The following is a 25,814-nucleotide window of genomic DNA, read 5'->3' on the forward strand; positions in this document are numbered from 1 at the left end:
GGTTTTGATTCAGTAGGAACATCACATATACACAGCCACCATTACATATCACTGCATCAAAGTAAGAAACAAAACATTATCAGAGCCTTTTCTTGTCTCCTCTCTTCATAGTTATCTGCCATCCACCTTCCGGCATGGCAACAGACATCTTTATCCATTTGAAGCATGTTGACCACTGTCAGAAGGCAAAAAAAAACTTTTTTTTTCTAAAATCAGGCAAAAATTAATGCGCGCACTGATGTCATCCATAAAAATTACTTACTGTGGCCTAAGTATTGGTTCCAATGGTATGACATGTATTTGTATATCATGTTCAATTGGCACTGCCTAAGAGGTTAGAAATATGTCAAGGATCAAGTCAAACCTGGGGAACGTATATGTTGTTTAGTCTTTGGTAGAAAGTGCATGAAAGAGTCTAAGAGTGGGAGAGAGGTTTATGTTTGCTGAAGGCAAACTTGTTTGTTTGTTCGAAGTCCTCAAGTTCAACAGACTGGCCCCCTTGTATTCAGCAGCAGTTCACAGACAGTAATGTGATACAGACATGGGACAAAAGACATGGTGAAAGGAGCGGTACTCAAATGTTGTACTGTCGTCATACAACACAAATAGTGTCTTAAATGGTTCACTTGGAATAACAGTTTAAGGGCAAGAAGTTCAAGAATACAAAAGTCTTGGTTTTCTTTATTCGTGAAATATTTTTCTCTTAAAAATATTTCCAAATCAGTATATGCTGGATTTTTTAAAGCTATTTTTAAGTATCATTCTTTAAATACAAAGGGTTATATTTCCACAGGTTTGGACCACAGGATAAGCCATTATAAAGGACAATAGAAGTGTCACAAAAAGCATAATGTTCCACTGTTTATATGTTGTTGTGACCCAAGTGGCTCCAGCAAGACAGCTGATACCACAGAGCTGTTAGCTTACAAAATGTACCTGGTCTGTTTGTGTGTTTCTATGATTCCCAGTCAGGCCATGTTGATTTGATTATATTGCACAGAATATGGTTTGGCGAATAATCTAGTCTTCAAGTTCATTTCTTTACAATTTCGTCTTTTTTCGTTTGATTTTGGAATTCTACGACATTAGTATAGTTTTTATTAATTTTTTTTTTGTAACTTATGGTATATTTTTGCTCATTTTGCAACTGTTTTGTACGATTTACAGTATGGTTGAAAACTTTTTTTTTTGGAAACGGCCAAAAATTCATGCGCGCGCGGATGTCATCCATATAATCAAATCAACATGGCCTCAGTTAATGCAGGTAAAATTGGAGCTGTGCAGGTATTTCTGATATTGTGTCTTACTGCAATGCAGTATAGGGAAGGGGGTGAAGTTTGCTATCTCTGATTTTTCTATTCATTTTTAATTCCTAAAAAACAAAGTCACAATGCAATTATGAGAGATGTCATCATTTATTATCATGGTTCAAGAATGACATTCTAAAGTCCTTTTCTACATACACTGTACATTCTTTGAATCCAACACTTAGTCTAGTTTCATTAATTAGCACAAGTTTTATAAGATGTTAACATAACATTATACCATTTGCCAGCCTTATTTTAAAGGAAAACAAAACTTCATTAAATAAACTGCTTTGTCCCCTTCATTAAATGGACTGCTCCAAATCTAAGTCAGTAACATACATGTGTGGAATATTTCACCTGCGAAATAGGGATGTTCAAGGAAATGATATTTTTCCAGTCATTTCTTGTTTCCCCTCATGTAGGGCAAGCTGTATTGCCACAAAGACAACATTTGGACCATTCCATCTCATCTCTTGGTAGGGGTGGGTAGGATGTACACTTTGACAGGTTTACACAGAGGGATGACGTTGGCTGCTGCACCTCCCTCCTCCTCTTCCTCTTGGTCTCTCCCAGAGTAGGGCAATACCATTCCCAGTTCCACATGGCATGGCTCTGTGGGATGGGAAGTTACAGAATTACGGAGGTTTTCATTGCTGGTGTGTTTGTTTGTAATCTCTGGCAGGCGGAACATCAACAGATACCAATTATGCAAATGATGACCTAATTTGCATGATTAATGTGAATTTTATACCTTGTGATATGTGTAAGTTACTTAAAGGTTAACACCACTATTATGCAGAGGTCATTTGCATAATTAATGAGAACATATTGAAATGAAGCATGACAAAGGAGAGGAATTTTACACTAAAAATATTGTCATTTGAAAACCATTTATATATATAGAAAACCATAAATTAAACTAGATTATGGTAATTATGACCTTATTTCCATAGTCAATAAGACAAATAAAAAACCATTTACAAAAACTCATTAATTTCATGGAGGTATGAGATCTTCTAATTCTTGTTTGTTTGAGTGTCTGCAGTCATAGTACATTTGTAAGAGGAGGGAAATGGTGTGATTGCAGAGGAACTGGAGGATTGTATGTGTGCGACGGTAGAATATGCACAGTTAATTAGCAAGAAATTCACAATTAGCTCTCAACACTGGTCACTTTAAATTTGGAAAGTCACTTTCCAAATTGTGGCTAAATTAAAAATTTTTAGAATCAAAGAACAGCAAAGTTTTATACATCATTGCAAAGGGCACTTCTTCCTCTACATTATGGTGTTTTTATTTTGGTCATATCACATACGGTTGTCGAGATATTTGACATTTAAAGTTGCCGAGCCTAGTAGTCTGAGTGGAACAGACTGGTAGTCCATTGCCTCAGACTACTAGTCCAGCTAAGTCAGCCTACTAGTTTGAAGGATGTTGGCCTACTAGTCTGATAAAGGCAGCCTACTGTGGTACAAGTCCATGCTAGCCTGTAGAAATCCCTAGAAATCATGCCAGCGCTACTTTCAAGCAATGCAGAGACAATGTATATTTTGGGCTCTGGAGACCGGGTATTACACCCAAATGACCTGAAAGTTGGTACAGGGGTGCCTTGAACATATGCCCAATGAATGTCATTCATATTTTTGGCATACACCAGTGGAAAATCGTGTAAATAGGTCTTTTTTGCTATTTTCAGACAAAAAATGTACATTTTTGGCTCCTATGCTCTAATATTACAACCAAATGAGCTGAAACTTGATATAGAGGTACATAAGACATATGGCCAAAGAATCCCATTGCCTTTTTTGGCATACACCAATTGAAAATGGTGGAAAATTGGTCTTTTCTGCTATTTTCAGATAAAAATGTACATTTTTGGCTCCTGTACCCTTAAATTAGAACCAATTGACCTGAAAGTTGGTATAAGGGTGGCTATGGCACATGCCCACAGAATGACATTTACACTTTTGGCACACACCAATTGAAAATGGTGGAAAATTGGTCTTTTCTGCTATTTTCAGATAAAAATGTACATTTTTGGCTCCTGTACCCTTCAATTAGAACAAATTGACCTGAAAGTTGGTATAAGGGTGGCTATGGCACATGCCCACAGAATGACATTTACACTTTGGGCACACACCACTTGAAAATGGTGTAAAACAGGTCTTTTCTGCTATTTTCAGACAAAAAAATGTACATTTTTGGCTCCTGTACCCTTAAATTAGAACCAATTGACCTGAAAGTTGGTATAGGGGAGGCTAGGGCAAATGCCCACAGAATGACATATACACTTTGGGCACACACCACTTGAAAATGGTATAAAACAGGTCTTTTCTGCTATTTTCAGACAAAAAATGTACATTTTTGGCTCCTGTACACTTATATTACAACCAAATGACCTGAAAGTTGGTACAGGGGTGCCTAGGGCATATTCCCACAGAATGACATTTACACTTTTGGCATAGATGACTTGAAAATGGTGTAAAATGGGTGTTTTCTGCTATTTTCAGACAATAAATGTACATTTATGGATCCTGTACACTTATATTACAACCAAATGACCTGAAAGTTGGTACAAGGGTGCCTAGGGCATATGTCCACAGAATGTCATTTGCATTTTTGGCATAGACCACTTGAAAATGGTGTAAAACAGGTCTTTTCTGCTATTTTCAGATAAAAATGTACATTTTTGGCTCCTGTACCCTTAAATTAGAACCAATTGACCTGAAAGTTGGTATAAGGGTGGCTAGGGCACATGCCCACAGAATAACATTTACACTTTGGGCACACACCACTTGAAAATGGTGTAAAACAGGTCTTTTCTGCTATTTTCAGAAGAAAATGTACATTTTTGGCTCCTATGCTCTAATATTACAACCAAATGAGCTGAAACTTGATATAGAGGTACATAAGGCAAATGGCCAAAGAATCCCATTGCCTTTTTTGGCATACACCAATTGAAAATGGGGGAAAATTGGTCTTTTCTGCTATTTTCAGATAAAAATGTACATTTTTGGCTCCTGTACCCTTAAATTACAACCAATCGACCTGAAAGTTGGTATAGGGGTGGTTAGGTTATGGCATATGCCCACAGAATGACATTTGAACATTTGGCATACACCACTTGAAAATGGTGTAAAATGGGTCTTTTCTGCTATTTTCAGAAGAAAATGTACATTTTGGCTCTTGTGCCCTAGTATTACAGCCAAATGACATTGAATCTGGTATAGTACTGCCTAGAGCATACATGTATGCCTACAGAATGTCTTTTGCAATATTGGCATACACCACTTGAAAATGGTGTAAAATTGGTCTTTTTGTTTTTCAGACAAAAATGTACATTTTTGGCTCCTGAGTTCTGTACCTCATATCACAGCCAAATGCCCTGGAATTTTTGCACAGGGGTGCCTTGTGCATATGCACACAGAATGTCACCGGCACTTTGGTATACACTATGTAAAATTGTGTAAAATAGGTCTTTTTTGCTCTTTTGAGACTTGAATTCGGTATTTAGTTGCCAGACGCATATGCCCAATATAATCTACTCACACAATACTCTGTAACTGTGTAAAATTGTTCTTTTCTGCGTTTTTTCAGACAAAAATGTACATTTTTGGCTCCTGTGCCCTAATGACCTAAAATTCGGCAAATGTTCAGGAACACCTTACTTACTTTTGTACCCCTTGCTAAACATTGTCTTTGAAATTGTGTAAAATAGGTGTTTTTTGCTATTTTCTGAAAAAAAATGTTCATTTTGGGCATTTGTGCCCTAATATTACAGACAAATTACCTGGAATTTGGTATATAGGTGCTTAGACATATGCCCAAAGAACTTTACTCACACTTTTAGTAAACACTACTCCAAGTTTGTGTGAAACAGCTTTTTTTCTGGTCTTTCCAGAGAAAATATTACATTTTTGGCTTTTGTGCCCTTATATTCCAACCAAACGACCTGAAATTTGTTATAGATGTGCCTTATAAATGCCAAAAGAACGTAAGACACAATTTTGGCATGCACCACTTTAAAATTGTGTAAAATAGGTCTTTTCTGCAATGCCCAAAGAACAGAGCCAGCAATACCCTGACCAGTAGTTGTTCTGGGGCTCACAGGTCGACTTTGTTTGTTTAAGGATTACAGGCATGACAGATGAGTTTGTAATAGCCTATAGCTCAGATGGTACAATCTTTCAGAAGGAGGGTCAAAGTGGTCAATTGTATTGAAGCAGATCTGATGAGGAACAATATGTAATGGCCTTTAGACAGTTTTGAAGTTTTAAGCTATGAATATCTGATCATGATTCTGTCTTTAACTTGCTAAAGGTCAACCAGGTGTATGCAACGTGTATATAAGCAGTTGTTATTATTGTAGCTCAGTATGTCTACTTCTACCCAAGATCATTCGAGTACACGAACTACAGTATATTTAAATTGGTTCCAAAACCTATGTTCATGATGTCCATGTTATGATGGCTCTGGGAGAGAAGTTGCAAGACTACCATGGTTACTTGGGGACTACCTTGGATAAATCACTTAGTTACGCCTGCCATCCTTCTGGCATATGTAGTACACGTGTGTGTCCTCATTAGACCCCAGTGTTATCTGGAACAATGGAGTTGGGAAATGAAATCCCTACATGCTACCAATGCTTTTCACAATGTGTCAGTTTAAAATTAAAGAAAGAGTGCTTTGGCCCACAAGCCAAGACAGGGAAGCACAGACTGACAAGTAATTAACTCTGAACCCTACCAAATACGGATTCACCATGCAGCCATGTTACATATTCAGTCAAACCCAGTTGGTTTCTATGTTCTACAATGTAATGTACAATGGGTCTAATACCGTGAGCCCCACCCCCTGTTCTATTTAGAACACCTTGCTCAAAAACAACGTGGGAAGGGCTGTGAGGGCTGCCGCCGCCAACATTATGGTTGAGTTTTCGGCAGCAAAAAACTCTCTCAATAGCCTCAAAAAAATTAGTTACACTCATCTTTGTTCAAGTACACATCCACAGAGTAAAACTTATTTAAGGGGGGCAGGGTTAATCTAATGAGAGCAAAATGGAATTCAACTCATACCAGTAACATCACAGGGTAGGCAGACAAGAGTGCCCAGTTGCTCACAAACAACCGATGCATGTATTGCGCAGAGTACGTTTATCTGTAACAGGTTTTCCATGGCATTTGTTGCATGCATCGCAGCTGCATACAAGCCAGGAAAGAAAAAACGAAATCAGAAAAAAACATCTCGGGTGGTCGCAGGGAAGGGCGCAACTTATAAACTTGTGATACATGTAGAAACATAAGCACGCAAACACGGACGTTACATAAACAATAATGAGAGATTCATAAAAAAAAACACAAGAATGACAGAACGTCTTTGATTAACAATGAAATTGCCTCCGATATCACAAATTTAGTTTCACCGGTAAAACAAGGAGTATTTATCAAGCAGACATCAACTCATTTTGGATTTCCCACGCTGATTTTGACCGAGGTGTTTGAAATAGAACATGGGGTTCGACTTGTTTGATCAGGAAAGGTCCATTGTACAATGTAACATCCCTTCAAGACAGCAGCAAGGCACCACATGGGTGTATGGTTTGAGACAGTGGTTGACTAGTGTAGGCTGATACACAAGTCTTGAACAGGCCTTGGTTAATTTGGTGTGATGACCTCCAGTACAGTGAGCTGCCCAGCTGGGAGTTAGAATATCCTGTATACATGTACAATGTACATGTAAGCGACAGAAAAATGGTAGTAGTACATAATGTAAAGGTAGCTCCAAAGAGGCCCTTTGTGCTTTGTGCATGTACTTTACATTACAATGTATACATGTATCTTAGACATGGTAGTAGGAAAAGGAGGCATTGAAAAAGGAGCTTACAATTATTTGGGGCTTAATCGCAAGGGTCTGGAGCGGCTGCCATTCAGCGCCAACTCCTTGTGTTATAACTACCATCTGTGAAAAATGAAATAAAATTCTTTGGAACCAGGAGAAAAGTCCAAATATCTCAGGCAGGAGATCAGGTCTCCTTGAGGGATTTACTGTAGGGACTACCTGTCACAGACCATTGACATATCTAGGTCACTGCTGCCTTTTCAAACCACACTGGAGTTGGGTAAAGCTGGAGCACAGTCTTTTCTTTCAATCTGCCTATCCTTCTTGGATTCTGTCTCACTTTGGTCTCTTTTTTAGGAAAGATGGCCAGTGGAAACTGGCAAGTCTAATATACATGTAACGTTACTTCATTCAGTTTCCAAGTTCTGGTTTTACAATAATTGTAACTTGCCTTGATGTCAGTCCAGAATTCCAAAGATCATTCTCTATTTGTCAGTCTTAGCACAAAAATTAAAAATTTTAGAAATCAAAATGATCTGTAAAATTTAGAGTAAATTGACTATACATGTACTTTCAAATTGATACCAAAATAAGTCAATGTTCTGAACTTCTCAGTTATCAATGCTGGACTTTCTAATTTATTCATTGAAGTTCAAGACTATTTCTTCAAAGACTGTTGATTAATTTTGATCTCTAGCTTAATTTATTTTAATAGTGTCCTTTTTCTTCTATACGATTGCAACTCTTGATTCCATCATGTCCCAGCATGTGGGAATGGGCTCCAGTCAATACACTGTAGAATTAGCTCACTCAGCTGCCCTATACCATTTTTTTTACATATGAAGACATTTATTTGTGTTGCAATTACCCAATCATACAAGCAGTCTGAGCACTGGGTAGTCACCGCCAGGTCTTGTTGGTCAAAATTAAAACAGCAAGATTCACAGCTCAAACTTTCCCGCCCAGTGTACATGTGATACCAGCAGAACTAATTGTGTTTTCTCAGTTGGATGGTACAGTCACAGAGATGTCCACCATCCTTGGCATGATCCATGATTTCCCTTGTGAAAAGGTTCATTTTTCCCTGTCACTCTTTGAGTGCACCTTCTTGTGGAATGTGTTGGTGAGAAAAGCAGATTTGGGGGGTGGAGGGACTGCCATTGGGTCAAGGGCATGTAGCAAGTCATCCTCATGGACACCACATGATAGTGTAAGTGCCCAATCCACTAAATTAAAATGACATGTACTGTACATGTATCTCTCCACCTTGATATAGGTTTGCACGCTCACTTGTTTGAGTTCACAAATCGTGATTTCTAAATGCTGATGACTTGCAAGCAGAAGAATATTGCAGTTGTTACAGTATACAGTAACTAATTTTCTGTGGCAAAATTGCATATTAAGTAAACTCTAAACAGGACACTGTAGAACTTAACTACAATCTGGTATAAGCACACAGACATTCTACATCATGTGCATATGCCTGTGTGTGTTTGAAGGCGCAGCCCAGTGGTTCTGATTCTGGCCATCTCGGGCTGAACTTTCAGACTGGTAGTCTAGATTATCACTTAGCCCTAGTGGACAGATGGAAAATTGCAGGTTACACGCCAGGACACCCTATCCCTGCAGCCTACCAGTCCAGAACAGGACTAGTAGTCTGGGTTGATTTAGGCCTTCACGGCCATCTAGCCTAAGTAGGTCAGCCTAGTAGCCTTGGGAGTTCAGCTCAGTGGGCACAGAATCTGGCCGTCCAGGCCACATAGTTCAGACTAGTAGGCCAAGATCTCAGCCTGGTAGGCCACAAGCATTTTCAATCAATCATAACTGGAGTTATAAACATCACTGATCATTGATTTTCACATGAAGAGTGCCTGATGATGAGAGCTTTAGATTGATACCACACTTAAGGGTTTACAGTTACACTGCTTGATTTTCCAATTGCTGGTGTATTTTCCAAATTTAAAGTGACCAGTGTTTCTCAATATTTCTTGGAGGTGCAAAATCTTTGATTTCTTGTTTTGAGTATAGAATACTTTTACTCAAAAACATGCTTGGGCATCCACCCAAGCATGAATTTTTGTCTGTTTTAAAAAAAAAAGTCTTATATAAACCATACTGTAATTATTGCCAACAAAAAATTGGAAAATATATATATACAGTAACTGTTGTAGAATGCAAAAATCAAAATGTGAAGAAATGAAAATAAAGAGTCATTCGCCATACCATACTCAGTTAGTATGGCCTTTAGTTTGGTGTGGCCTTTCAAGGCCAAAATAAATATTAAAATAACAGATGTAAGAAAAACATGTATCTCACCTGTCCATTGTTGATGAGACAGGTACACCTGTGTGAGGACCCTGTGACGGAGCGGGCCCAGTCTGTGGATATCAGCAGGTCTCACACTGGTGAGCTGGGTCTCCCCGTCAGGGAACTTCAGCTGGGAGGAACACCAGGGGGAGACCATAGTTAGGCCACAGCAAGTAACTTTTATGGATGACATTAGGGCGCGCATTAATTTTTGCCTGATTTTGGAAAAAAAAAGAAGAAATTTTGTTGCCTTCTGACAGTGGTCAACATGCCGAAAATGGGCAAAGATGTCTGTTGCCATGCCGGAAGGTGGATATGGCAGATAACTATGAAGAGAGGAGACAAAAAAAGACTCTGATTTAATGTTTTGTTTCTTACTTTGATGCAGTGATATATACTGTGATGCTGACCATGTAATACTATATGTGATGTTCCCACTGAATCAAAATCATTTGTACTGTAACAATGATATCGATTGAGTCAAAATTTTAAATTGTAGGAACCTTGTTTTTTTTTGGCCCGCCTTGTTTTTTTTCCGCCCATTTGCATTAGATTTGGAATCTGAGAAGGATGTCATCCATAAAATTTAATTGCTGTGGCCTTATTGTACCTGGAGCTGTGTATCTTAATAAAGTGCAGTAAAACTGGATTTTCAAGTCAACATTTGGTCATTTTCTAAATAGTATAAATCAACTGAGTTAAATCCACCCTATCCCATAGCAAATTGATATCTGTGAGGCAAAAATGTGATGTTGCTAAAGGAAAAGGGTTGGTTGTTTGTAGCATTGGTTCCACTTATTTATTGGTGGTACCCAAGAAAAAAAAAACATGTCTCATGTGCATAATAGGTGGAGGTACTGATATCAGGGCTCTATACATGTAGCTAGTGATTGAAACACATTCAACATGTTTGAAATTTGGAGTTAGCACAGCATTTTTTCCTGGTCCATACCTACATGTAGTGCTGTGCACAGGTTTGCTGGACTGATTCTGGACTTGTAAAGTTCAAGTCCCAAAAAAATGAATGTCTGGAACTGGTTCTGGACTTACATGTTCATAAAAAAAAATCATGTCACATTCCCCTTCTAGGTCCAAACCACATAAAAACTTTGCACTGCAAAATGAACAAAATATTGCCATTGCGCACTGTCAATTGTCGGCCTCCTTAAATTATGTGGCAGCCGCAGTTTTGCCCAGACGTGCCGCCCAAACAACATTGCTTGTAAACCCTGGTAGCGCAGTGAATACTACAAAATTTTGTGGTTAAGATGCCCCATTTTCCATTGGGAAATGTTCAGAGTTCAAAGACACTTCCATATTTTGTATATGCCATGGGTTTACATGTAGGTCCAGTTTAGGACCGGTGAACCTAAACCTCTGGACCCAATCTGAATCTGGGTTAAGGTTCACAGTACTAGTCCATACCTGTATCAGTACATCTTGTGCCTGGGTCACATTATCGAGTGTGGCGTCCACATCTATCGCCAGCGCCAGTCCGGCCGTGAACCGCTGGACGTTATCTGACTCTCCGGACGGCTCGGCGATGTCAGCCCGCGCCTGCCGTACACAGTTCCCTATCTCCATAGCCGGAGGGATGTGTCCTGTCAGTACACACAAACAACTCAGTTAGTTCCCTATCTCCATAGCCGGAGGGATGTGCCCTGTCAGTACACACAAACAACACCGTTAGTTCCCTATCTCCATAGCCGGAGGGATGTGCCCTGTCAGTACACACAAACAACACAGTTAGTTCCCTATCTCCATAGCCGGAGGGATGTGCCCTGTCAGAACACACAAACAACACAGTTAGTTCCCTATCTCCATAGCCAGAGGGATGTGTCCTGTCAGTATACACAAACAACTCAGTTAGTTCCCTATCTCCATAGCCGGAGGGATGTGTCCTGTCAGTACACACAAACAACTCAGTTAGTTCCCTATCTCCATAGCCAGAGGTATGTGTCCTGTCAGTACACACAAACAACACAGTTAGTTCCCTATCTCCATAGCCAGAGGTATGTGCCCTGTCAGTACACACAAACAACACAGTTTTTTTTTTTTCTTTATTAAAACGTTTATGAGCAAAGTGGACAAGATGACGACACACTCAAGCCGGAGCTTATGTTCATGTCGCCATCTAACATTACAAAAATACAAAAGCAGATGCTAAAACAGACATGCAAAGCTTAATAATAACAGAATAGAATAAATAAGGTTACATTGTGTAAAGTACTCCAGGCAGAACTTACAAAATTGATAGGAAAGAATTACTCAAATCTTTTAGTTTCCTTTATAAATGATTGAACATAAAGTAAAAATTTTAAGTTATTTGGATATGATAGTGATACAGAACCTCTAAGGAATAAATGAACTAAAACATCATCAGAGAGATCATTGAGGTTTATGTCAGATCCTACCAACTTAGCTAAATTGCTAAAGAGGAATTGCAAACAACACAGTTAGTTCCCTATCTCCATAGCAGGAGGGATGTGTCCTGTCAGTACACACAAACAACTCAGTTACATTTGTAGTTCCCTATCTCCATAGCCGGAGGGATGTGCCCTGTCAGAACACACAAACAATACAGTTCTTTCATTAGTACTTCTGGGACAGAAGTACAAATGTATTGTTTTGAGCACTGGTTTAGGGGGAGTTCATATAAAATACGAATATTATCCTCAGCATTAAGGATTGAGAGTGGATGGGTGGAGATTGGGTTTCAGCTGATTGACGGGCTATAGACTCATATGTCCTGGGTGGTAGGATGTGGTATGGGGTGGCCAGGAATGTGTAATGTGTGATGATTGTATGAAACATATACCATGGTGTAATAAGGTACTTACCGGGTAGTTTATTCAACAGTTTATTCGTTGTACAGGCATATTGGCTTATTGCCCTGAGTGCAAGTATACTAAGAAAGAGTTTTTCAGTCTTTTCGTATGGGCTGCTGGTACTGTAAGTGCAGTTCCATTTCTTAAGGTCCTCCCAGTGGCTGTTGTCCTGGCCGGTGGAACCAGGTCATGGAGGGGGTGACCCTAAGTAGCTTCACTGTCGCCACCTCTCGCTTTTCCTTCAGTGTTGGCAGAGGAGACACCTCACGTCTACCCCCCAGTGAGATGATCCGGAGTGCTCTCCGACACTTGTACTCTTTCAATCAGTTCAAGGTTATTGAAGGTTACCATGAGTGAATCAGATTGTATATTTTTCTGAAAGGTTTGTGCTATAGACTTACCTTGGATGAGTGGTAAGAGGTATTTTGCGATGAGTGAAGCTTTACTGGACTCTAACATGGACATCTCAGCCAGCAGGGCCTGTGTGAAGGAGTCTGCCGCAACCTTGTTACTGATCAGATAACTGGGGAAAAACGAGACAATTTATTATCCCAAAAGTTTACATTGTATTTTGAATTGAATTGTCATTTGTTTTGAATAGAATAGTCACTTGTTTTTCAATACAGGTCTCAAAATTAACTTTTCTTCTTACTGTCCCAGCACTGTCCCAAAAATAAATTTCAATTGTCCTGAAGTAAGGATGAAAAGTCCCAACCTGTTTTTTGGCAAATATTGTATGACAGTCATCTTTATTTTGATTCTGTTCACTCCCAGGTGCACTATAATTGCAGAGCACTAGTATACAGGAAATTGTGACTTGTATCTTCTCTTTGATCCCAGAAGAAAGACTTACAATTGACGTATTTCATGCAGACTATAGACAAATGACTTGAACAATACTACATGTACAAGTCTAGTACTGACCTCTGTACATCAGTCACTCTCTGTAGGTACAACTCACACAACTGTGACGAGGTTTTAGTCCTGTAACATTGGACAAAAGTATTATTGTACATTCTTTATTGATACAACAAAAGAACGTTGACTTTTGTTAGGTATTCTACGACGATATATACACATAAACAAACATTCAAGTAGATACATATTAATGAATTAACTTAGTATGTAGTAGTATCTCTTATGTAGTAGTACACATAACTTCCATAGTAGTATACGAATGAATATCGAGTTTGGAATATTTCTTATGATGTACATTTTTTTTTTTTACTTCTAGTTGTAAGGTCTAAACATTCTTTGGTATTATATAATTATAATTTACCTTTTTGGACACATTAAGGGTTATCTATTTCTAGAAAGGAATGAAATTTATCTGTACCATATATCAAAATGTATCAAATTCTGTACAGCATGTGGAAAGAAATTTGAACAGCTTTGAGGGTTGATAATCATAATTATTATCATTGACAAATTGAATCCATTATAGTCACCTTGTTGCTTATCCATCTCTTCTGGACAGAATGGACAAAACCTCTGGTCATGGGAAATTTCATGATTTCTGACCATGATTTGCACACGATTGTATTCCCTTGAGCCATGCCTTCAAGTACCAGAGTTATCAACCAAGGTTTGAGGTGTTCAAGAATTCATTCTTTCCTAGAACTACTAGTATCACAGAGTGGAACTCACTGTCACCAAGTACAGTAGGGGCATTGTCATTACATGTAGATCATAGCTTTAAACAATGTTTAGAGTTAGATGTTCAAGGGTTAGGTGTAACAAGTCGTTCAGTGTAATGTAGCCAGCTGCTGCCGTGCCACGTGCCGGCGAAGCTGGTGTGTTACGTATACGCCGAATGGCGGTTATTATTCCGGCCATACAGACACAGAAGCTGGTGAGTTACACCGAAGGGCAGTTATACCGGCTATACAGATACAGAAGCTGGTGTGTTACACCGAAGGGCAGTTATACCGGCTATACAGAATACAGAAGCTGGTGTGTTGTGCCGAAGGGTGGTTATACCGGCTATACAGATACAGAAGCTAGTGTGTTACGCCGAAGGGCGGTTATACCGGCTATACAGATACAGAAGCTGGTGTGTTGCGCCGAAGGGTGGTTATACCGGCTATACAGAATGATACAGAAGCTAGTGTGTTACGCCGAAAGGTGGTTATACCGGCTATACAGATACAGAAGCTGGTGTGTTGCGCCGAAGGGTGGTTATACTGGCTATATAGATACAGATACAGACAACTCTACATACCCTTTTGCTCCAGCTTGCCTCCCCCGTAAGTCTACCAGCAGCTGTAGTGTGTGAGCCTTCAGTCTCATCTGCAGTACACACCCCACCTCTTCTGAACTCAGACCCAGGAACAACTGCTCCATCTGATGGGTCAACTCCAACATCTACAGAGGGGGAGGATAAGTTGATGGAACAGCCATTAGTGTTTAGAAGGGTATGGCAATATTTTTTGCGGAGTCCTCGATGAAATAGTATCAAATCTGTTAGATAGATGGAGTGGTTTTGTTTTCACGGTTTTTGTGGTGAAAAATTTTGCAACTGAAGACTTGAAGCCGTCCATAAAAGAGCAGCTAGGTTTGTCACTAATTCATATTCCACTAGTGTTAGCACAACCAAGCTTGTTTCTGACCTAGGGTGGGACACTTTAGAGAACAGAAGGACAGCCAGCAGATTAACTATTTTACACAAAGCCAGACAAAATAAAATTGCCTTACCGGATGCTACTCAGCTTTCATCCTCACCGCGCAAATCGCGGCACGCAAATTGTGCCTACAAGACACTAGCATTCCACAAGGATTGCTATAGGTACTCGTATTTCCCAAGGACTGTTAGAGACTGGAACAAGCTTCCACAGGCCTTACCAGAAATACCAGAGGCCGACAAGTTTAAGGAAGCTGTTCTGCTACACTTGAGGAGTATTTAGAGTGCAGCGCATTCCCCACCCCTGCGTGTTTGATCCCAACTTAGGGGTGCTACGCAGTACAGTATCAAGATCAAGAGGTACCTGTCTAACAGATGCCCTGACTGTTGCACACTGTACTGCCCCTAGTGCTGCTGGCATGGCCCACAGCTGGTCAGACAGTGCCTACAGGACACACAAATATATCATAATTATTATTCATCAGCAACTAACTACATTGTTGAATTAATGTGTATCTTTTTGGACTATGGAAAAAGATGATAATGACAATAATTCTTATTGCATTTTTATTGCAAACACGAAATTGGAGACTTCCGGGGACCTTGGTTTCCTGAATTCCCCCATGTCCACTATCATATTATCTTTGCTGGCTCCCAGTCAGATTCTGAAACCTTAACGTTCATCCCATTTCCTGTGTCTGACCTTTGACCAGTCATTTTGCCTGTCAATCCCCCTGCCCCACTCACATGCTGTCAACTTATTTTGTCCAGATAAAGTACACACACAAGCCCAAGGCTCAGCCTCTCAAAAACAATAGTAGACGGGGCACTTACTATTGAGTGACTAATACGTTCAACTTGACAGAATGTACTGTGCCAGTGCAAAACCCGCTATATACATACATGTAGCACTTTGCCAGAATGTTTATTTTAGGTCGTACATGTATTTGTATATTTAAGGATGACATTCTGTCTATACTTTTCAATTGTTGTGTCAGAAAAGATATCGTCTACAACAGGCAAAAATCTCATGCAACATTCACCAAACTGTTACACGGCATCCAACGAAAACTGTGAAAAATTGTGATTTCGTGCAGGTGCAGTATGTTCTGTTGACATGTAGGGATCCCCTAGCATGTCTGCAAAATGTACTGTGCCTGTGCAAAATGTATTATGCATAGCACTTTGGCAGAACGTTGTACTCTCGCATATACACGTAAGGTTAACACTACGTCACTCTACAGTTTCCAAAGATATGTTTAAAAAAATATATGCAACAGAAAAAATTCTGATGCAACATTGACCAAACATCCAACAAAAGCTGTGAAAAAATCAGGGTTTTACGCAGGCGCAGTACGTTCTGCTGGACCCACCTTGCGGAACAGCATGTGACAGTGCAGGTACATGGCTGTACAGGCAGCCGTGGCTGTCAGCTGAGGCTCTAAACTCCCTACTCTCTCCAGGTCTCTGTCAACACAAACACAATTGTCACCTCACAACAAAGGTCCAACAATACGTACTGGTGTTACTGTTATCTGTATCTGTTAGTGACAAAAAAAAAACATACCAGTTGGCTATTACCAACTGAAAACTTTGCATCGATTTTGGAGCAGAACAAATTTCCTATTTTGACCAAGGCTGGCAGAGGTTTAGGAGCACCGTCTGTCTGACCAGATTAATATCAGGAATGAAATCAGCTTTGATTTAAAATTGAGTCAAATATGATCCTCTAACATGCCTCAACCTCTGCTGACCTACTCCAGAACACCAGCAAAATTAATCTTCTATCCACAACCAAATGTTTTATATATTTTTAAGTATAATTTGGCTGGTGCAGCTAATCAGTTTAAGCCAACCTCACCGAACACCAGCCAACCTCCTCCTAACCATGGTTGGAGGAGGTCAGTAGTGTTCAGTAGGACATATTTGGCTATGTGTGACGGGCTTTAAAAGTGAGTAGTTTATGCCTTTGGAAAAATAAATTAAATACAGTTGCACCCATGTTCCAAGATGGCAGCACCCATTTTCTAAGATGGTGGCATCTATGGAACAGAGAGTAAAACAGAACAGGTTTTGCCTACTGAAACCTGTAATATTATAATTATTGTTTTATAACAAACTCATGCCCGAGGCTAATTACAGGAACAGAAGAAACATACAGTATGGTATAAAAACTAGACAATAGTACACAGAGAACTACTGATAACTACTAAGAAACTACTGGGTTTAACTTCTTCTTACTTCACATTATAACATGTAAGACAGAGATGAGACCTGATAGTCATCTGCAGCAGCTCCACGGCTGCACCATGCTGCATGTGCAGCAGCGCCCCCAGTCTGCTCAGGATGTGCTGCAGGAAACTCCCGTGGTCGTCCAGACTGGGGTGCCGCTGACGGTCAGGACTCATCAGGATGGACCGATGACCCTCCAGCTGAGGAAACAAAACTTCTTACCTTCACAAATGTTTGTAATCTATGGCAGGTGGAATATCACCAGATACCAATTATGAAAAATACGGACCTAATTTGCATAATTAATCTGAAAATCCTAATATGACTCCTTGTATATTAGTTCCTCCTTAGGCCACACCAATTTAATTTCTTGGTTAACGGATTCGCCCGCTTCATTTTTTCCTGATTTGCAAAAAAAATCCTACTCATGTCACCGATCTTAGTGTCCTTGGGAAAGGCACTTAACATGACTTTCCTCACTTCACTCACCTCACTGATAGGTGGAAATGAGTACCTAGCTTTAGTTAGGGACGTCCCTAGGATACAAATGTAGGACGTTAATTAACGGTTAAATGGAGGTTCCGTGTTTGGTTAGAGCCACACCCCATGCACGTTAAAGAACCCACCGCACTTATCGAAAAGAGTAGGGGACCTTCCCGGTATAAGTGGTTCAGTGCTACAGTCTGGTCTTACGCAGCTTGTACTTATATGTACATGTACAAAATTGGTGTGTTACGCCTAAAGGCAGTTTACCGGTTATGCGTAACAAACAAACAAACAAACAAACAAACAAACAAACAAACAAACAAACAAACAAACCTTGAGTTGAGGCACCAGCTCTGTGAGACTGTCTCTCAGGTAGTCGTAGTGCCTGAGGGTGTGTTGAGGGAACATGGGCTGGAGGGTGGGGCAGGACACCGCTGCGTTAAACACCAGGATCAGGATCGCTATGTCTGAGGGGACGGGTTAAGGTCCACACACAAACAAGACATCAGAGATTTCAGATTTATCAGAAGTGTTTTGGGAGTCTGTATTGTATGATTAGGCTACAGCAAGTAATTTTTATGGATGAAATAAGTGCATGCATTGATTTTCGCCTGATTTGGGGGAAAAGCATGAAATGTACAATGTAAACATTTCTCGCAATGCCATACCACATCTTACCACCCAGGACATACCAGGTCACAACCCTGTAAATCCACTGAAACCCAATCTTTGCCCTATCACTTGCAATCCTTGCTACTCAGGACAATATACATACAAACTCCCCCTAGACCAGCCTTCATCCCAGATGTGCATGTAATAAAGGTTCATACATAGAAGGATACATGCTGGGTCATCCATGTCAGGCTCTGTGGCATCAAAGTAGGGGTGTGCACACAGGAGGTCAGGGGTCAAGGTCGCCACAAGGTCAGCATGATGGCTGCCAACCTGCTGCATACACCTGGGAGGTTAGAAGGTCATGTTATGTGAACATTGTACTATACAACAGTGTTGTTTTTAAAATGTGAGGAATGTCATTGATGATATTACATTCATGGTCCATATGCAGCTAAAATAATCTTATGTATAGTAGATGAAATTTTGACAGAATCTATAACTGCTTCATGCTAAAATGTACAATTAAAAAAAGAAACTATGGTTAGGCAATTTCAATGCTGAAGGACTAAAACATTTAGTACAACATTCAACTTTTTTGTACATGTACAAATAACAGCAACACTTTAACATATACAGTGTATCTCTTTTATTATTTTATAGGTCCAAACAAAAAAAAATTAATGTAAAGTTAGAGAATTCTAGTGATAATTGTGGTCACACCCTAATTATCAAAATCTTCAACCTTCCACAGCATTTTCAGACATATATATTTGTAAAAACACACAAAATGACTTTCAGGTATTGCCGCAATATACACACTGTAGTCCAGGCTATTTTTGGCGGCACCTCAAGAGTGGAGACATGTACAATCCTGTAGCCCCATGAATACTGACCTCCATATGGACAGCCTGTCTGAGGGATACTTGCTGAGGTTTCGCAGCATGGCGTGGATGGTGCTGTTCAGACAGGCCTTGGACAGCTGCTGACAACTGCACAGCAACTCGTGGAGGGCCTCACGGATTGGTTTAGATGCATCCTGAAAGGAAAAGGAACATGTAATTCAGGATACAACACTGTATCCATGTCACCCACATGCAAAACTTGTAGGTGCACATTTTTCAGTGCATTAGTTTCAAAACTTGTACAACTGTAGGTGCACATTTTTCAGTGCAAGTTTTAGTTCAGGGACTGAAGAAGAATTTAGAGACCTCAGACCCAGCTCCAGATTTTGTGTAAAATGTTAATTTTTTTTATTTGTCTCATCGATTATGACTATTGATCAACTATTGATGAAAAGTAGCAATTGGCAATCCCCTTCTAACAGTTGGAAAGAACAAAAAACACCAGCTGTCAAGGAGGTCATGTAACAAAAAACACCAGTCCTGTAAAAACTGCAAGTGCTACTTTCTCACTCTGGGACAGACCAAACCCTACCATATCTATAACAACCTAACCCAATGGTCAAACACAAACACACACAGACATTACCAAAAGCAATAAAAACCTTGAAGTTCATTTTTCGTGTAAATAAAAATAACAGTGTATATCACTTAGAAAGTTAGAGATAGTGTCTCAAGTGTGCAATATGAATGGAATCATTCTTGATACTTGAAGTTGCTATTTTCTCATAACCTACATCAAGTGCACCTAGAACAGTATCCAGCTGGTCCTCCCGTAACACAACATGGCGGCTGATCTTGCGTAGAGAGCGGATGGAGTTCAGCCGTACGCCATCGATCTCATCGTTCAACATGTCCACCAGGAAGTCCAGACTCTGCTGGGCGAACGTCGGGTTGTTGGAAGAAAGTTCGCAAAGGGAGTCGACTGAAGCATTGCGAACCTCTGTGGGAAAGATAGGGGTACTGTAATTCACTTTATGTTTACGGTTAGCAAAAGTTCACGATCTGAGAAAAATGGACAATCATCATGTTCACGGAACTGTATGTTCACATTGGTGACAAGTGCAGGAAAAAGAAAGTCCAGGAATTATTTGTTAACTGTAATGATAAGTTCACGGTACAGAAGTGACAGTGAAAACAGTGAACATACAGTACAGCTTGCGTTAGAATTAACGGGTAACGCGTTACTCACGCGGTACTCACGCGGTACGTACGCGGCATTTACGCGGTACTAACCCGTCACAGTAACGCGTGAGTAACGTATTTCATGCGTCCGAGTTCTGCTACACGACGTGCCCGGTCGGCTTTACCGGTGCGAAAGTCGGCGATTTCTGCAGGAATTGGCTCCTTTTAATATGCAGCCGCCCGCTATATGATAATCTCTATTAAACGTCACCCTGCCTGCTGGTTTTCCTAAAACACAACGCATCTCCCTGAGGTCATTGACCCGCAAAAGCCACGAGCAACGCACGCCGGCGGCACTTGGTATGAGTATGATGGTACATCCTACAGCAACACAGCAACTCAGCGACAAACCTGTAAAGAAACACCATGGTCCAAAAATGCTCAAAAAATATTCCAATATTACATGGCGATTATTTCCTGTTATTAAACACCCACGCTAATAAGACTGATTTTGGGCGGTGGCAGACCGCCCCACTCGGGAACTGAAAACTTGTGAGGGAAATACTGATACAATGGGCGCACCCCATTTTCGGCGTTTCGTGTGACAAAACCAAATGCATCTTACACTACTACCTTATATATTATTTTCTTCACTTCAGGTTGATAGTTGTTTAGAAATAAAATCTAGTAGGTCTGATAAGCGCTTGTTGTGTTTTTATTTGCCCAAACCACGCATGTTTTCCTGTCGGCGGCGCCGGTAACTTTAATCCTCGATCCTCGGGGAAGCGGGTCACCCCACCGACAGCATTGAAAGGTAAGACGGCAGTGAAACGTAAAACTGTACCGATAGTGACGAATCAAGTTTTGTGATGAGGTAGAAATTCAGTGGAAAAGACAAATTTCTGATTTTATTGTCATCTCAAATATCATTAAGCATTGGGGCTTTACCCCGAATATCGTGCGATTTGAATATTTTTCGGTCGGACAAAAACCATTTCAATTTAAACCACGCACCAAAAACAAAAAGTCATTGTGGGGAAGCAGGTCTTGGAAATTTGTTGGCGGTGGAAACATTGCCGAAAATGATGCGGTGTATTTGAGCGTGAACTGGGACAAAAACGCAAACATTCGTAAAAAAATATACGCACTAGAGGGATATTTCTGTCAACTATAAATTTCTAACGTAATTTGGGGAGTTTTCGACAAATTATTTGCACAATGGATGCCGTCCGTGCAGCTGCAGGGCGGCAAAATATACAAATCGTCAGGCGGTGTCTCTGGCTGGGCGGCGCATCTGACTCACAACACCACTCTTTGCGGCCTGGCTGGTGGGCGGGTCCCCGTCTGTGCGCTGTGATTGGCGCGCCAGAACGCCACGTGGTCTGTCGGCGCCGGGGAGTGTACCAGCGCCGCTGCTCACTGCTGTCTACGTGCGGTTTCTATGGCGACACGGCGTGGGAACGCCCGGCCCAACACTGGGGGCCTGCATGCCCTGTTTCGTAAGGCGTATTAAATCAGGCCTTTTCTTTATTTAAGGCCTCGTTCATGATTGAAATGTGTTCCGGTTTGGCCACGATCCGAATCGAAACGGAATATATTTTTGCGTCCGTGATTCAAAACTTGAACCCACACTGGAAACGGTTTCACACCTCGAATTGACTTGCATTTCATTATGTATATCACAATTTCTTTGAATATTTCCTGAGAACCCGGCTCGTAAGGCGGAGAGTTTATACGCCTGTTCGGGCGAGTGGTCGCTCGTTCCCGACTCATGTCCTCCCCATAGGCTGTGCCTCGGACGCATCTGGCGCAAACGGGGCCTAATAGTCTTCGTGAACCGTAGACAGCCTTCCCAAAAATCAACGTAATTCGTACATTAGCCACAAAGCGTTAAGTCGTAATGAGCTCTGAAACTTTAACTTTATAGCGAAAATTTTGCGTAATTCGTAATCACTACCCTCCATGCAGGCCCTCAACACTGCGTGGCTCACGAAATGTATCAAAATTTGAGGCGTAAAGAACCCTTGAATTATGCTTCGCCCCCTTGTTCTCCGTACGTCAAAAAATAAAGAACTTCTTGAGTGGCGATATGGCACGTGGATGTTAGATTTTTAATTAGATCTGAGATAGCGCGGGTCGGGTGACATCAAAAGCCGTCCACGTCGCAAGGTCGGACACAAAAATTGTTCATGAAGGTTGTATTACTTTGCTATCGTTCTGTACCTTATTAAGCCACCAGATTTCCGATATTAAAAAAAAAATTAAGGGACCACGTAATACAAATTGACAGCGTGCAGTCTGAGCAAAATATAACCGGCCAGTCTTGACGCTCTTTTATGTAAGAAAAATATAATTTTAGCCCCAAAGTCTCAAAGGTGCGAGAAACACTGGCGCATACTACGCGACTTTGTAGTAAACAAATTACAGTCCACTTTGGCCATGGTATTTTTGTGCCCCGTGAGGTGTACCAAGTGCGCGGGCGGTGCGTAACTGGCGGGTTCAATGACCTGGAATTAGATGCGTTCAAGCTTGACAAAATGGGGTATCTTGAAAGTGAACCGCCGAAAAATTGATACGTCAAACGCGGGTTCCGCCCGAAACATCCAAACTCCGTTACAAGCATATTGTACGGTGCGTTTACGCGCATATCTACACGAGAATTGCAGGACTTTTAAACGTGTTTTGAACTATCGAAGCACTTATTTTTTCCTTCTCTTTTTGCATCATCGCGTCATCGCTTCGTAATCGCTGCGTTAGCGTTACGTGATCGCCGCGTTAGCGTTACCTCGTGATCGCGTCACCCACGCAAGCTGTACTGTAACTGTTACAGTACAGCGAAAAAGTCAGGAATTACAATATAGGGCATTTCGTCGGTGTTACAAGACCATGAATTCAAAGTACTACACCAAGTACTTATTCTTGATTTTGCGCTTTAAGGAATTACAGTAAGCAGATTGCATCTGTTGTTATGTCATGTACAATGTAGCTAGGTCGTGATAACATTCAATACCGGTGTTCCAGCCCACGTGATACAAATGTAACTACAAATGTACCTGTATCACACAGGGAGTGTTCTAATGGTTATCAAGCTTCCAAAATTTAAGTTGAACAATCATGCTGTACGTGCGCTGAGTGTGCCATTTTTGAAAATTCAAATACTGGATTTTTTTAAAGCCTTGGAATTGATTTTGTTTGGTTTAGGGACACCAAATTTTCTCAATTCCAAGCAGATTTTCACTCTAAATGCGTGTTTTCTACAGTTTGTATGACAAATATTAAATACTACACAGTGTCTGTATCATCCATGGTACCAGTCTGACTGCAGGCCAGATTGCCCTCCAGCTTTTGGGTAATCTAACCTACAGTTGGGCTGGAACCATCATTATTGCAGCATTAATGTCTTGCTGTTGGGGGCTGATTTGGGCATGTGTGCTCCATCTCCCAAGAAAACTATACATTTGACTTTGCAATTGTACAGTACTTTTTCATACCCATTCGGACGAACCCCCCCTCAAGGCTCAAAGGTCCACTTTATGGTCCACTTTTTATGTAAATGTCCAAGACTTTTCTTTAAAAGATCGCCAGCGGGGCTGGAATTAAAAAAAAAAACCTGCTCACTCTATCATTGAATAAAAAGTTATCTCTGATTTTTTTTCCTTTGAAAATACTCTCAAAAACACAGGAAATGCTATTTCAGGAGGTTCATTTTTCAAAATTTTCGGGGGGAGCATGGACCCCCTAGTAACCTGGCCCCTTCGGCGCTCGCTGGTCCCTCAAGCAGTGGGAAGAACCCCCCATTTAAAATGCTAGCTAAGGGCATGTTTTTTTACCAAAAATTGCCAGAAAAACAGGTAGTAAAAAGACTCTGCCCCTGTGGTGATGCTAAAAACTCTTACCTAAGAACTCGTCCTCTAAGCCGTGAACGAAGGCCCCGCAGGCCCCACTGTCAATCAGACTGATGGAGTCCGTGTCAACCTCTTCTTTCGGAGCGTCGTCTCCCCATTTCTTCCCCGTAGACCACTCACCGCGAGCGTACAACTCCTTAGCTCGCTCGTGAGCCGTTCTCTTTCTCTGGGTAATCATGAAGTTTGCATTAATATGTAACATTAGGACAATTCAAAAAGTAACTTTTGGGGTTATTTCTTTATGAAGCAAGTTGAATCAGGCTTACTAAATAAGTGTCATTCAGGGAGTGGAGATGCCAAATAACACTAAGAGGTTTGTGGTGGTGCAACAAAATGAGTGCATGTTGAGTGAGCTGTTTTACTTTTAGCACCAACCATAAATGTGAAATAATGGCACAAATGTGTTAAAAAGCAGCAGATTTTTTTCAATTAAAATATTTTTTTGGAGGGGGGGCAAAAATATGACACAATGCCCTTTTAAGAAATGAAAACACTGAAACAAGAAAGGGACCTTATATGAGAATCTTTGTGCCCATTGTTTTAATAATCATTGATAATAAGAAACAGTGAGTGTCTTCCAAGTCCATTACTTACCCTAAGATGAGACATGAGTTTTTTGTCCAGAGTCTGTTCTAGGAACCGTTCACTGACTCTGTGTAGAGAACCCTGAAAAGGACAACAAAATTTGTCACTTCTTCATGTAGATACAGAAGTATTGTTTAGGGTGGCTGAGCTGTGGGTTTGTGGGTTTGAGCTGGTCTCAATCATGATGTTTCTGACTCAGGGAGAAGAGTAATGTTGCTGTTACACTTCTATTCGGTAACCCGTAACACATGTGAGTGGATCAAACCATTCATAACCATGAAGTGGCCTTAGGCTAATGGCTGTGTTATGTGGTGACCACTTAAAAAAAACATTACTCTGATGTCCCGATTAAACGTACCGGTACGTTTATTTTTTTCGGCCCGAACGTCCACCCGGTACATTCTTATTAGGGACGGTACGTTTATCAATTTTTGGGAAAAAAATTGTCCGTACGTACCGCACCATCAGCAAGTGGCCGGCGGCCGCAAAATTCGGCAACACGTCACAGATAAATATTTGGTCCATGATAGCGGTATTTCCCATGAATATAATGCATATTATTTATTTTTCGCCTGCTGTCCATTTTTAAGTCCCAAAACGTCTGAAAAAGCAAAAATTTGCCCACAAAACCGAACGGGAAGGCGAGTAGCTAATCGACGTATTTTAGCACATGGCGGCCGCAAGTCCTTGTCAAAATCGGCAACGCGGCAGAAAAATGCCTGGTCCATTTTAGCGATATTTACCATGAAAAAAACGTATGTGGTTTATTTTCCCTCTGGTGTTAGTTTTTAGGTCCCGAAACCCCTAAAAAAAGTAGAAATTTGCCCACAAGACGGACGGCCGACGTGGGGAGGGCGCCTAGCGCCTGAGCAGCATGACCCGTAAAAAGTCAAAGGTCATAGGGCACCCATATTGCGCAATCACCGTAAAAGCGCCGATTTAGCTAATTTTAGGGCGTTTAAAATTGATACAATCACATTATCGATTTTTAAAAAAACAATGAGATGGAAACCAATCAAAATTTATGCTGAATAATATTTTTTTTCTTCTAAAAGTTTTTTTACTTA

The 25,814-nt window shown here is 40.7% G+C and overlaps 1 protein-coding gene across 1 annotated transcript in view; it reads right to left on the minus strand.

The window, feature by feature from the left end:
- Positions 1-1,214: 1,214 nt before the first annotated feature.
- LOC109463767 (integrator complex subunit 4-like) overlaps positions 1,215-25,814 on the minus strand; it is a 31,800-nt gene continuing 7,200 nt past the window's right edge. Inside the window, exons 8-22 of the mRNA XM_019760623.1 lie at positions 24,757-24,828; positions 24,154-24,328; positions 19,870-20,075; positions 19,127-19,269; positions 18,461-18,576; positions 17,952-18,085; positions 17,175-17,332; positions 16,274-16,367; positions 15,265-15,345; positions 14,502-14,644; positions 13,205-13,264; positions 12,682-12,803; positions 10,878-11,053; positions 9,462-9,582; positions 1,215-1,919 (exon numbers count right to left, since the gene is read on the minus strand). Coding sequence (XP_019616182.1) covers positions 1,774-1,919; positions 9,462-9,582; positions 10,878-11,053; positions 12,682-12,803; positions 13,205-13,264; positions 14,502-14,644; positions 15,265-15,345; positions 16,274-16,367; positions 17,175-17,332; positions 17,952-18,085; positions 18,461-18,576; positions 19,127-19,269; positions 19,870-20,075; positions 24,154-24,328; positions 24,757-24,828 — 1,947 coding nt within the window. The 3' untranslated portion in view covers positions 1,215-1,773. The remainder of the gene's footprint in view (positions 1,920-9,461; positions 9,583-10,877; positions 11,054-12,681; positions 12,804-13,204; positions 13,265-14,501; positions 14,645-15,264; positions 15,346-16,273; positions 16,368-17,174; positions 17,333-17,951; positions 18,086-18,460; positions 18,577-19,126; positions 19,270-19,869; positions 20,076-24,153; positions 24,329-24,756; positions 24,829-25,814) is intronic.

This window comes from Branchiostoma belcheri, unplaced genomic scaffold, assembly GCF_001625305.1.
Source record: "Branchiostoma belcheri isolate BF01 breed outbred unplaced genomic scaffold, Haploidv18h27 scaffold13, whole genome shotgun sequence".
Taxonomy (NCBI): domain Eukaryota; kingdom Metazoa; phylum Chordata; class Leptocardii; order Amphioxiformes; family Branchiostomatidae; genus Branchiostoma; species Branchiostoma belcheri.